Below are 14,341 nucleotides of genomic sequence, written 5' to 3' on the forward strand. Positions count from 1 at the left end.
TATAGGGGAGAAAAAAATTCCCAATTTTATATTTATAGGGGAGAAAAAAATCCCAATTTTCAAGGAAAAAAAATCCCAATTTTCCATTCCAGGGTGGGAAAAAAAAAAATTCCAATTTTATATTTCCAGGGGAGAAAAAAATCCCAATTTTCAAGGGAAAAAAAATCTCAATTTTCCATTTCCAGAGGAGAAAGAAATCCCAAATTTCAAAGGAAAAAAAAATCCAATTTTCCATTTCCAGGGTGGAAAATAATCCCAGTTTTCCATTTATAGGGGAGAAAAAAAATCCCAATTTTCCATTTCCAGAGGAGAAAAAAATCCCAATTTTCAAGGGGAAAAAATCCCAATTTTCCATTTATAGGGGAGAAAAAAAATCCCAATTTTCAAGGTAAAAAAAATTCCCGATTTTCCATTTCCAGGGGAAAGAAAATCCCAATTATCAAGGGGAAAAAAATCCCAATTTTCCATTCCAGGGTGGGACAGAAAATCCCAATTTTCCATTTAGAGAGGGGAATAAAAAAATCCCAATTTTCCATTTCCCCAGAGGGGAAAAAAAAAAAAAAAATCCACATTTTCAGAGGGGTGAAAAATTCAAATTTTAAATTTCCAGGGGGAAAAAAATCCCAATTTTCCATTTATAGAGGGGAATAAAAAAATTCAAATTTTCCATTTCCCCAGAGGGGAAAAAAACCAAAATCCACATTTTCGGGGGGGGGGGGGGGGGGGTGTGAAAAATTCAAATTTTCCATTTCCAGGGGAAAGAAAATCCCAATTTTCAAGGGAAAAAAAATCCCAATTTTCCATTCCAGGGTGGGAAACAAAATCCCAATTTTCCATTTAGAGAGGGGGAATAAAAAAATTCAAATTTTCCATTTCCCCAGAGAGGGGGGAAAAAAAAACCCAAAATCCACATTTTCAGGGGGGGTGGGGGGGGGGTGAAAAATTCAAATTTTCCATTTCCGGGGGGGAAAAAAATCCCAATTTTGCAGCCGAATTTGGCTTTTTCAGAGGGAAAAATTCCAAATTTTTGCATCCCGGTGGTGGCAATGGGGGGTGCCGGGGTTTGGGGACAGGGGAGGTGACACAGGAGGGGACAGGAGGTGACACAGGAGGGGACAGGAGGTGACACGGGGGGGGTCAGGAGCTCTTCATCTGCAGGGTCTCGTAGGTCTCCTGGTGCTCGGAGTTGAGACCCTAGAGGGGGTCCAGAAGGGTTTTTTGGGGTTTTTTGGGGTTTTTTGGGGGGTTTTGGGGGGGTTTGTGCCACCAACGCCAAGTGACAGCAACGTCTGTCACCCCCCCGGTGTCACCCCATCGATGGTTTTTAGGGGAGGGACCCCAAATCCTAAATATGCCAAGTTTTATCCCATAAACAGGGGGACAAAGCAAATTCCCCAAATCCCAAATCTCCCAAATTCCCCAAATCCCAAACATTCCAAATTTTATCCCATAAATAGGGGGACAAACCAAATTCCCCAAACCCCAAATCTCCCAAATCCCAAATTTTATCCCATAAATAGGGAGACAAACCAAATTCCCCAAATCCCAAACATCCCAAACATCCCAAATTTTATCCCATAAATAGGGGGACAAACCAAATTCCCCAAATCTCCCAAATCCCAAACCCCAAACATCCCAAATTTTATCCCATAAACAGGGGGACAAACCAAATTCCCCAAATCCCAAACATCCCAAATTTTATCCCATAAACAGGGGGACAAACCAAATTCCCCAAATCTCCCAAATCCCAAATATCCCAAATTTTATCCCATAAACAGGGGGACAAACCAAATTCCCCCAATCCCAAATTCCCCAAATCCCAAATCTCCCAAATCCCAAACCCCAAACATCCCAAATTTTATCCCATAAATAGGGGGACAAACCAAGTTCCCCAAATCTCCCAAATCTCAAATATCCCAAGTTTTATCCCATAAACAGGGAACAAACCAAATTCCCCAAATCCCAAATCTCCCAAATATCCCAAGTTTCATCCCATAAATAGGGGGACAAACCAAATTCCCCAAATCCCAAATTCCCCAAATCCCAAATCTCCCAAATCCCAAACATCCCAAGTTTTATCCCATAAATAGGGGGACAAACCAAATTCCCCAAACCCCAAATCTCCCAAATCCCAAATTTTATCCCATAAACAGGGGGACAAACCAAATTCCCCAAATCCCAAATTCCCCAAATCCCAAATCTCCCAAATCCCAAACCCCAAACATCCCAAGTTTTATCCCATAAACAGGGGGACAAACCAAATTCCCCAAATCCCAAATCTCCCAAATATCCCAAGTTTCATCCCATAAATAAGGGGACAAACCAAATTCCCCAAACCCCAAATCTCCCAAATCCCAAATCTCCCAAATCCCAAACATCCCAAGTTTCATCCCATAAATAGGGGGACAAACCAAATTCCCCAAATCCCAAACATCCCAAATTTTATCCCATAAATAGGGAGACAAACCAAATTCCCCAAATCTCCCAAATCCCAAATATCCCAAATTTTATCCCATAAATAGGGGGACAAACCAAATTCCCCAAATCCCAAACATCCCAAACATCCCAAATTTTATCCCATAAATAGGGGGACAAACCAAATTCCCCAAATCCCAAACATCCCAAACATCCCAAATTTTATCCCATAAATAGGGGGACAAACCAAATTCCCCAAATCTCCCAAATCCCAAACCCCAAAAATCCCAAATTTTATCCCATAAACAGGGGGACAAACCAAATTCCCCAAATCTCCCAAATCCCAAATATGCCAAGTTTTATCCCATAAACAGGGGGACAAACCAAATTCCCCAAATCTCCCAAATCTCAAACATCCCAAGTTTCATCCCATAAATAGGGGGACAAACCAAATTCCCCAAATCCCAAATTCCCCAAATCCCAAATCTCCCAAATCCCAAACCCCAAACATCCCAAATTTTATCCCATAAATAGGGGGACAAACCAAATTCCCCAAATCTCCCAAATCCCAAATATGCCAAGTTTTATCCCATAAACAGGGGGACAAACCAAATTCCCCAAATCCCAAACATTCCAAATTTTATCCCATAAATAGGGGGACAAACCAAGTTCCCCAAATCTCCCAAATCTCAAATATCCCAAGTTTTATCCCATAAACAGGGAACAAACCAAATTCCCCAAATCCCAAATCTCCCAAATATCCCAAGTTTCATCCCATAAATAGGGGGACAAACCAAATTCCCCAAATCCCAAATTCCCCAAATCCCAAATCTCCCAAATCCCAAACATCCCAAATTTTATCCCATAAACAGGGGGACAAACCAAATCCCAAACATCCCAAGTTTTATCCCATAAATAGGGGGACAAACCAAATTCCCCAAACCCCAAATCTCCCAAATCCCAAATTTTATCCCATAAACAGGGGGACAAACCAAATTCCCCAAATCCCAAACATCCCAAATTTTATCCCATAAATAGGGGGACAAACCAAATTCCCCAAATCCCAAATCTCCCAAATATCCCAAGTTTTATCCCATAAACAGGGGGACAAACCAAATTCCCCAAATCTCCCAAATCCCAAATATGCCAAGTTTTATCCCATAAACAGGGGGACAAACCAAATTCCCCAAATCCCAAACATCCCAAATTTTATCCCATAAATAGGGGGACAAACCAAATTCCCCAAATCCCAAATTCCCCAAATCCCAAATCTCCCAAATCCCAAACCCTAAACATCCCAAATTTTATCCCATAAACAGGGGGACAAACCAAATTCCCCAAATCTCCCAAATCTCCCAAATATCCCAAGTTTCATCCCATAAATAGGGGGACAAACCAAATTCCCCAAATCCCAAACATTCCAAATTTTATCCCATAAATAGGGGGACAAACCAAATTCCCCAAATCTCCCAAATCCCAAACCCCAAAAATCCCAAGTTTTATCCCATAAACAGGGGGACAAACCAAATTCCCCAAATCCCAAATTCCCCAAATCCCAAATCTCCCAAATCCCAAACATCCCAAATTTTATCCCATAAACAGGGGGACAAACCAAATTCCCCAAATCTCCCAAACCCCAAATCTCCCAAATATCCCAAGTTTTATCCCATAAATAGGGGGACAAACCAAATTCCCCAAATCCCAAACATCCCAAATTTTATCCCATAAATAGGGGGACAAACCAAATTCCCCAAATCCCAAATCTCCCAAATATCCCAAGTTTCATCCCATAAATAGGGGGACAAACCAAATTCCCCAAACCCCAAATCTCCCAAATCCCAAATCTCCCAAATCCCAAACATCCCAAGTTTCATCCCATAAATAGGGGGACAAACCAAATTCCCCAAATCCCAAACATTCCAAATTTTATCCCATAAATAGGGGGGGCAAACCAAGTTCCCCAAATCTCCCAAATCCCAAATATCCCAAATTTTATCCCATAAACAGGGGGACAAACCAAATTCCCCAAATCCCAAATTCCCCAAATCCCAAATATGCCAAATCCCAAACCCCAAACATCCCAAATTTTATCCCATAAATAGGGGGACAAACCAAATTCCCCAAATCTCCCAAATCCCAAATATGCCAAGTTTTATCCCATAAACAGGGGGACAAACCAAATTCCCCAAATCTCCCAAATCTCAAACATCCCAAGTTTCATCCCATAAATAGGGGGACAAACCAAATTCCCCAAATCCCAAATTCCCCAAATCCCAAATCTCCCAAATCCCAAACCCCAAACATCCCAAATTTTATCCCATAAATAGGGGGACAAACCAAATTCCCCAAATCTCCCAAATCCCAAATATGCCAAGTTTTATCCCATAAACAGGGGGACAAACCAAATTCCCCAAATCCCAAACATTCCAAATTTTATCCCATAAATAGGGGGACAAACCAAGTTCCCCAAATCTCCCAAATCTCAAATATCCCAAGTTTTATCCCATAAACAGGGAACAAACCAAATTCCCCAAATCCCAAATCTCCCAAATATCCCAAGTTTCATCCCATAAATAGGGGGACAAACCAAATTCCCCAAATCCCAAATTCCCCAAATCCCAAATCTCCCAAATCCCAAACATCCCAAATTTTATCCCATAAACAGGGGGACAAACCAAATCCCAAACATCCCAAGTTTTATCCCATAAATAGGGGGACAAACCAAATTCCCCAAACCCCAAATCTCCCAAATCCCAAATTTTATCCCATAAACAGGGGGACAAACCAAATTCCCCAAATCCCAAACATCCCAAATTTTATCCCATAAATAGGGGGACAAACCAAATTCCCCAAATCCCAAATCTCCCAAATATCCCAAGTTTTATCCCATAAACAGGGGGACAAACCAAATTCCCCAAATCTCCCAAATCCCAAATATGCCAAGTTTTATCCCATAAACAGGGGGACAAACCAAATTCCCCAAATCCCAAACATCCCAAATTTTATCCCATAAATAGGGGGACAAACCAAATTCCCCAAATCCCAAATTCCCCAAATCCCAAATCTCCCAAATCCCAAACATCCCAAATTTTATCCCATAAACAGGGGGACAAACCAAATTCCCCAAATCTCCCAAACCCCAAATCTCCCAAATATCCCAAGTTTTATCCCATAAATAGGGGGACAAACCAAATTCCCCAAATCCCAAACATCCCAAATTTTATCCCATAAACAGGGGGACAAACCAAATTCCCCAAATCTCCCAAATCCCAAACCCCAAAAATCCCAAATTTTATCCCATAAACAGGGGGACAAACCAAATTCCCCAAATCCCAAATCTCCCAAATATCCCAAGTTTCATCCCATAAATAAGGGGACAAACCAAATTCCCCAAACCCCAAATCTCCCAAATCCCAAATCTCCCAAATCCCAAACATCCCAAGTTTCATCCCATAAATAGGGGGACAAACCAAATTCCCCAAATCCCAAACATCCCAAATTTTATCCCATAAATAGGGGGGCAAACCAAGTTCCCCAAATCTCCCAAATCCCAAATATCCCAAATTTTATCCCATAAACAGGGGGACAAACCAAATTCCCCAAATCTCCCAAATCCCAAACCCCAAACATCCCAAATTTTATCCCATAAACAGGGGGACAAACCAAATTCCAAACATCCCAAGTTTTATCCCATAAATAGGGGGACAAACCAAATTCCAAACATCCCAAATTTTATCCCATAAACAGGGGGAAAAACCAAATTCCCCAAACCCCAAATCTCCCAAATCCCAAATTTTATCCCATAAATAGGGGGGCAAACCAAGTTCCCCAAATCTCCCAAATCTCAAATATCCCAAGTTTTATCCCATAAACAGGGGGACAAACCAAATTCCCCAAATCCCAAACATCCCAAATTTTATCCCATAAATAGGGGGGCAAACCAAGTTCCCCAAATCTCCCAAATCTCAAATATCCCAAATTTTATCCCATAAACAGGGGGACAAACCAAATTCCCCAAATCCCAAACATCCCAAATCCCAAACATCCCAAAACCTCAACACCCCAATCCCCAAATACCCCAAATCTCACCCCATAAATGGGAGGGACCCCAAATGCCAAAAATCCCAAATCTCACCCCATAAATGGGGGGAACACCTCAAATCTCAGCCCATAAGTGAGAGGACGCCCCAAATATCAGCCCCATCAACTGGGGAAACCCCAAATCCCAAGCACCCCAAATATCACCCCATAAATGGATGAGAACCCCAAATCTCAGCCCCATAAGCAGTTCTTTACAGGGGGGGACATCCTAAATCCCAAAATCCCCCAATCTCACCCCACAAATTGGGTGGACCCCCAAATTTCACCCCGTCGATGGGTGAGGAGGACCCCAAGTCTCGGCCCCATAAGTGGGAGGGACCCCAAATCCCAAACACCCCCAAATCTCAGCCCATAAATTGGGAGCACCCCAAATCTCAGCCCCACAAATGGTTCTCTGCAGGGAGACACCCCCAAATCCCCCCCCCAAAAAAAACTCCAAATCCCAGCCCCATAAATCGGGGGGGACCCCAAGTCCCAAACATTCCCAATCTCACCCCAAAAACGGGGGGACACCCCAAATCTCAGCCCATAAATGCTCCAGGGGTACCCCCCCCCCAAACCCCGGGGATGTTCCCCCTCCCCAGCACAGCCCCTGCACCCCCAAAAATCCCTAAAATCCCCCCAAAATCCGCCCCCTGCGTGACTCACGGCATAAACGGCCTCTTCCTCCTTCTGCCCGGGAACAGAAAGCGAAAGGAGAATTTGGGGTGCACATCCGGACACCCCCATCCCCCACAGCACCCAGACCCCCCTGCACCCCAAAAAAACCCTTCAAAATCTCCTAAATTGCCCCCAAAATCCTCTCAAAAATCTCCTAAAATCCCCACCCCTCCAATCGCCCTCAAACTCGCCCCAAAATCCCCCAAACCCCTCTAATGTCCCCCCCCAAAAAAAACCCAAAATCTCCCTCAAAATCCCTCTTCAAACTCACCCCAAAATCCCCCCAAAGTCCCCCTAAAATCCCCTCAAAACCCCCCTCAAACTCACCCCAAAATCCCCCCCAAACTCACCCCAAAATCCCCCCAGAATCCCCCTCAAAATCTTCTAAAATCCCCCCCCAGAATCCCCCTCAAACTCACCCCAAAATCCCCCCCAAAAAAAATCCCAAAACCCCCCAAAATCCTCCTCAAACGCACCCCAAAATCTCCCTCAAAGTCACCCCAAAATTCCCCTCAAACTCGCCTCAAAACCCCCCCCAAACTCACCCAAAAAAAACCCCAAAAATCCCCCCAAAATCCTCCTCAAACTCGCCCCAAACTCGCCCCATAATCCTCCTCAAAATTTCCAAACTCCCCCCAAAAACCCCCTTCAAACTCACCCCAAAATCTCCCCCAAAATCTCCCTCACACTCACCCCAAAAATGCCCCCAAACTCACCCAAAAAACCCCCAAAAATCCCCCCAAAACCCCCCTCAAACTCGCCCCAAAATCCCCCCAAAAAAACCCAAACCCCCCCAAAATCCCCCTCAAACTCACCCCAAAATTCCCCTCAAACTCACCCAAAAAAACCCCAAAAATCCCCCCAAAATCCTCCTCAAACTCGCCCCAAAATCCCCCTCAAACTCACCCCAAAACCCCCCTCAAAACCCCCCTCAAATTCGCCCCAAAATACCCCCATAATCCTCCTCAAAATTTCCAACCCCCCCCAAAATCCCCCTCAAACTCGCCCCAAAATCCCCCCCAAAAAAACCCCAAAACCCCCCAAAATCCTCCTCAAACTCACCCCAAAATCCCCCTCAAACTCACCCCAAAATTCCCGTCAAACTCACCCAAAAAAACCCCAAAAATCTCCCCCAACCTCCCCTCAAACTCACCCCAAAATCCCCCTCAAAATCCCCCCGAAATCCCCCAAACCCCTCTAAAATCCCCCCAAAATCCCCCTCAAACTCGCCCTAAAATCCCCCTCAAACTCACCCCAAAATCCCTCAAACCCCCCAAATTCCCCCCAAAATCCCCCTCAAACTCGCCCCAAAATCCCCCCAGAATCCCCCTCAAAATCCCCCCAAAAACCCCCAAAAATCCCCCCCAAAATTCCCCTCAAACTCACCCCAAAATCCCCAAAACCCCCCTCAAACTCGCCCTAAAATCCCCCCAAAATTGCCCTCAAACTCGCCCCAAAATCCCCCCAGAATCCCCCCCGAAATCCCTCAAACCCCTCTAAAATCCCCCCCAAAATCCCCCTCAAACTCACCCTAAAATCCCCCCAAAATCGCCCTCAAACTCGCCCCAAAATCCCCCCGAAATCCCCCAAACCCCTCTAAAATCCCCCCAAAATCCCCCCCAAAATCCCCCTCAAACGCCCCAAGATCCCCCTCAAATTCACCCCAAAACTCCCCCCAAAATCCCCCTCAAACTCACCCTAAAATCCCCCCAAAATCCCCCTCAAAATCCCCCCAAAATCCCCCAAACCCCTCTAAAATACCCCCAAAAACCCCTCAAACTCGCCCCAAAATCCCCCCCAAAATCACCCCAAAACTCCCCCCAAAATCCCCCTCAAACTCCCCCCAAAATCGCCCTCAAACTCAACCCAAAATCCCCTCAGAATCCCCCCGAAATCCCCCAAACCCCTCTAAAATCCCCCCAAAAACCCCCAAAAATCCCCCCAAAATCGCCCTCAAACTCACCCCAAAATCCCCCCAAAATCCCCCTCAAACTCACCCTAAAATCCCCCCAAAATCGCCCTCAAACTCACCCCAAAATCCCCCAAACCCCCCCAAATTCCCCCCAAAATCTCCCCTTTACCTTCTCAGCCGCCTGCCGCGACCTCCGAGTCAGGAACTGGAGAGAAAAAAAAAAAAAAACAAAAATTAGGGGGAAAAAAAGGGGAAAATGGGGAAAAATGGGGGTGAGGATGAGGAGGGGAGTTTTGGGGACCCCCCCCCCCAAAAAAAAGGGGGTTCGGGGCTCACCCTGAGGCGCACGTAGAGGCCGGTGAGGATGAGGCTGTAGAGGAAGAGCACGGCGTCCAGCACATAGCACAGCTCGGGCTCGGCCAGGGCTCCTGAGGCGTTTTTGGGGGCGATTTTGGGGGTTTTTGGGGTTTTTTGGGAATTTTAAGGTGGATTTTGGGAGTTTTGGTGGGGTTTATGGAGGAATTTGGGGGATTTTACGGGGAGTTTTGAGAGTTTCAGGGGGGATTTTGGGGGTTTTGGGGGGGATTTTAGGGGGGTTTTGGAGGGATTTGGGATTTTAAAGGGGGGATTTTGGGGGTTTTGGGGGGGGATTTTAGGGAATTTTAGGGGGGTTTTGGAGGGATTTTAGGGGGGGATTTGGGATTTTAAAGGGGGGATTTCGGGGGATTTTGGGGTTTTAGGAGGGATTTTAGGGGGGTTTTGGAGGGATTTTAGGGGGGATTTGGGATTTTAAAGGGGGGATTTCGGGGGATTTTGGGGTTTTAGGAAGGATTTTAGGGAATTTTAGGGGGGTTTTGGAGGGATTTTAGGGGGGGATTTGGGATTTTAAAGGGGGGATTTCGGGGGATTTTGGGGTTTTAGGAGGGATTTTAGGGGGTTTTGGGGCAGATTTTTGAGGGATTTGTGGGGGGGTCGGGGGATTTTAGGGCGGTTTTGGGGAATTTTAGGGAATTTTAGGGGGGTTTTGGAGGGATTTTAGGGGGGGATTTTGGATTTTAAAGGGGGGATTTTGGGGTTTTAGGAGGGATTTTAGGGTGGTTTTCAGGGGGTTTTGGGGGAGATCTTTGAGGGATTTGTGGGGGGGGGTTTGGGGAATTTTAGGGCGGTTTTGGGGAATTTTAGGGGAGATTTTGGGAGTTTTGGAGGGATTTTAGGGAATTTAAGGAGGATTTGGGGAGGGTTTTGTGGGATTTTAGGGTGGTTTTTGGGAGGGGTTTTGGAGAATTTTAGGGGGATTTTTGAGGGATTTGCGGGGGATTTTAGGGGGTTTTGGGATTTTGGGGAGGTTTGGGGGGATTTTAGGGCAGTTTTGGGGGGTGGGGGATTTTGGGGACATTTTAGGGAGTTTCGGGGGCATTTTAGGGGAGATTTTGGGGGGGTTTTAGGGAATTTTAGGAGGATTTGGGGAGGGTTTTGTGGGATTTTAGGGTGGTTTTTGGGGAATTTTAGGATTTGGGAGTTTTGGGTGGGGGGGCGGATTTTAGGGGACTGGGGGAGATTTTGGGGATATTGAGGAGAATTTTGGAGGGATTTGGGGGGGATTTTGGGAGTTTGGAGGGATTTGGGGGGGATTTTTGAGGGATTTAAGGGACGATTTTTGGGAGATTTAAGGGGGGATTTTTGGGGGCCTGAGGGGGGATTTTGGAGGGATTTGGGGGGATTTTAGGGGAGATTTTGGGGGGTCTGGGGAATTTAGGGACCCCCCCAATGTGTCACCTCACAGGTGGCACCCCCAGACCCCAAATCCCCTGAATTCCACCCCCCAAACTTCCCTGGACACTCCAAACCCCCCCTGCCCAAATTCCCTGGATCCCCCCCAAACCCCCTGGATACCCCAAAACCCCCGGACACCTCAAATCTCCCGAGTCCCCCAAACCTTCCAAATTCCCCTGGATCCTCCTAAATTCCCCCAAACCCCCTGGATCCCCCCCAAATCTTCCAGACACCCCAAATCCCCTAAATCCACCCAAACCCTCCAAATCCCCTAAACCCCCCTGGACACCCCAAATCCCCCTAAATTCACCCAAATCCCCCTGGACACCCCAAATCCCCCTAAATTCACCCAAACCCCCCTGGACACCCCAAATCCCCCAAACTCCTCCAGAAAAAAACCCCAAACCCCCCTGGACATCCCAAATCCCTTAAATTCACCCAAATCCCCCAAACCCCCCTGGACACCCCAAATCCCCTAAATTCACCCAAACCCCCCTAAATCCTCCAAATGCTCTGGACATCCCAAACCCCCCTAAATTCACCCAAACCCCCCTGGACACCCCAAATCCCCTAAATTCACCCAAATCCCCTAAATCCCCCAAATGCTCCGGACACCCCAAATCCCCCCAAATCCCTCAGACACCCCAAACCCCCTGGACACCCCAAATCCCCAAACCCCCCTGGACATCCCAAATCCCTTAAATTCACCCAAATCCCCCCTAAATCCTCCAAATGCTCCGGACACCCCAAATCCCCCAAATCCCCAAACTTCCCCTGGACATCCCAAATCCCAAAACCCCCTGGGCACCCCGAATTCCCCAAACTTCCTCAAACCCCCCAAACCCCCCTGGACACCCCAAATCCCCTAAATCCACCCAAACCCCTCTAAATCCCCCAAATCCCCCGAATCCTCAAACTCCCCCTGGACACCCCAAATCCCCCAAACTCCTCCAGAAACCCCAAACTCCCCCGAAATCCCAAACCCCTCTGGACACCCCAAACCCCCTCGGATCCCCCAAACGCTCTGGACACCCCAAAACCCCCCTGGACACCCCAAATCCCCCAAACCCCCCTGGACATCCCAAATCCCCTAAATTCACCCAAACCCCTCTAAATCCCCCAAATGCTCCAGACACCCCAAATCCCTCAGACACCCCAAACCCCCCTGGACACCCCAAATCCCCCTAAATTCACCCAAACCCCTCTAAATCCCCCAAATGCTCCAGACACCCCAAATCCCCCGAATCCTCAAACTCCCCCTGGACACCCCAAACCCCCCAAACCCCCCTGGACATCCCAAACCCCCCTAAATTCACCCAAACCCCCCTGGACACCCCAAATTCCTTAAATTCACCCAAACCCCATAAATTCACCCAAACCCCACTAAATCCTCCAAATGCTCCGGACACCCCAAATCCCTCCGACACCCCAAACCCCCCCTGGACACCCCAAATCCCCCAAACTCCTCCAGAAACCCCAAACTCCCCCGAAATCCCAAACCCCCCTAAATCCACCCAAATCCCCCTAAATCCACCCAAATCCCCCGAAATCCTCCAAATGCTCCAGACACCCCAAACCCCCCTGGACACCCCAAATCCCCTAAATCCACACAAACTCCCAGGACACCCCAAACCCCCCTGGACACCCCAAACCCCCCAAACCCCCCTGGACATCCCAAAGCCCCCTAAATTCACCCAAACCCCCTCGGATCCCCCAAACGCTCCGGACACCCCAAAAACCCCCCTGGACACCCCCAAAAACCCCCTGAACCCCCCAAATCCCCCAAACTCCTCCAGAAAAAAACCCCAAACCCCCTGGACATCCCAAAGCCCCCTAAATTCACCCAAACCCCCTCGGATCCCCCAAACGCTCCGGACACCCCCAAACCCAACCTGAACCCCCCAAATCCCACCTGCGGCCCGGCCGGGCACCCCCAGCAGGACGAGGCCGAGCAGGCACCGCGCCCCCGCCGCTGTCCCCAATGTCCCCATTGTCCCCTCGGGTCCCCGCCCCTCGCCCACTTCCCCAGTGCCACCCCCGTCCCTCCCTTCCGCTGTCCCCGCTGTCACCGCGGCCACCAACGACGTCCGGCCCGGGGGGGGCACCCGGGGACCCCGAAATGGGAACTGGGGGGGGGCAGCCCGGGTTTGGGGGATCCCTCGGGCCCTGAAAGGGGAAGGAGAGGCCGAAAGGGGAAGGAGATCCTGAAACAAAGGGAAGGAGACCCCAAAAGAGGAAAGGAGACCCCAAAAAAGGGGAAAAGGAGGCCCAAAAAAGGGGAAAATGAGACCCCCAAAAAAGGGGAAAAGGAGACCCCCAAAAAGGGGAAAAGGAGACCCAAAAAAAGGAAAGGAGACCCCAAAAAAGGGGAAAATGAGACCCCCAAAAGGGGAAAAGGAGACCCAAAAAAGGGGAAAAGGAGACCCCAAAAAAGGGGAAAATGAGACCCCCAAAAAGGGGAAAAGGAGACCCCCAAAAAGGGGAAAAGGAGACCCAAAAAAAGGAAAGGAGACCCCAAAAAAGGGGAAAAGGAGGCCCCAAAAAGGGGAAAAGGAGACCCCAAAAAGGGAAAGGGGACCCCAAAAAAGGGGAAAAAGGAGACCCCAAAAAAGGGGAAAATGAGACCCCAAAAAAGGGGAAAAGGAGACCCCAAAAAAGGGGAAAAGGAGACCCCAAAAAGGGGAAAAGGAGCCCCCCCAAATTGGGGAGAGAGGCCTCAAATGGGGAAAGGACCCCAAAAGGGAAAAGGAGACCCCAAAAAAGGAAAGGAGACCCCAAAAAAGGGGGAAAGGAGACCCCAAAAAGGGGAAAATGAGACCCCCAAAAAAGGGGAAAAGGAGACCCAAAAAAGGGGAAAGGAGACCCCAAAAAGGGGAAAAGGAGACCCAAAAAAGGGGAAAAGGAGACCCCAAAAAAGGGGAAAAGGAGACCCCAAAAAGGGGAAAAGGAGACCCCAAAAAAGGGGAAAAGGAGACCCCCAAAAAGGGGAAAAGGAGACCCAAAAAAAGGAAAGGAGACCCCAAAAAAGGGGAAAAGGAGGCCCCAAAAAGGGGAAAAGGAGACCCCAAAAAGGGAAAGGGGACCCCAAAAAAGGGGAAAAAGGAGACCCCAAAAAAGGGGAAAATGAGACCCCAAAAAAGGGGAAAAGGAGACCCCAAAAAAGGGGAAAATGAGACCCCAAAAAGGGGAAAAGGAGACCCCAAAAAAGGGGAAAAGGAGACCCCAAAAAGGGGAAAAGGAGACCCCAAAAAGGGGAAAAGGAGCCCCCCCAAATTGGGGACAGAGGCCTCAAATGGGGAAAGGACCCCAAAAGGGAAAAGGAGACCCCAAAAAAGGAAAGGAGACCCCAAAAAAGGGGGAAAGGAGACCCCAAAAAGGGGAAAATGAGACCCCCAAAAAAGGGGAAAAGGAGACCCAAAAAAGGGGAAAGGAGACCCCAAAAAGGGGAAAATGAGACCCCCAAAAAAGGGGAAAAGGAGC

The 14,341-nt window shown here is 47.9% G+C and overlaps 1 protein-coding gene across 1 annotated transcript; it reads right to left on the reverse strand.

Moving 5' to 3' along the window:
* Positions 1 to 963: 963 nt before the first annotated feature.
* Positions 964 to 12,852, reverse strand: FCER1G (Fc epsilon receptor Ig). The gene is made up of 5 exons (XM_058821550.1): positions 12,774 to 12,852; positions 9,425 to 9,516; positions 9,258 to 9,293; positions 7,165 to 7,188; positions 964 to 1,194 (listed from the first exon to the last, which is right to left on the reverse strand). Exons 1-5 carry the CDS (start codon positions 12,850 to 12,852, stop codon positions 1,138 to 1,140), a joined length of 288 nt encoding a protein of 95 aa, XP_058677533.1. The 3' UTR covers positions 964 to 1,137.
* Between the last annotated feature and the right edge of the window lie 1,489 nt (positions 12,853 to 14,341).

Source organism: Ammospiza caudacuta, chromosome 30 (genome assembly GCF_027887145.1).
Source record: "Ammospiza caudacuta isolate bAmmCau1 chromosome 30, bAmmCau1.pri, whole genome shotgun sequence".
NCBI lineage: Eukaryota > Metazoa > Chordata > Aves > Passeriformes > Passerellidae > Ammospiza > Ammospiza caudacuta.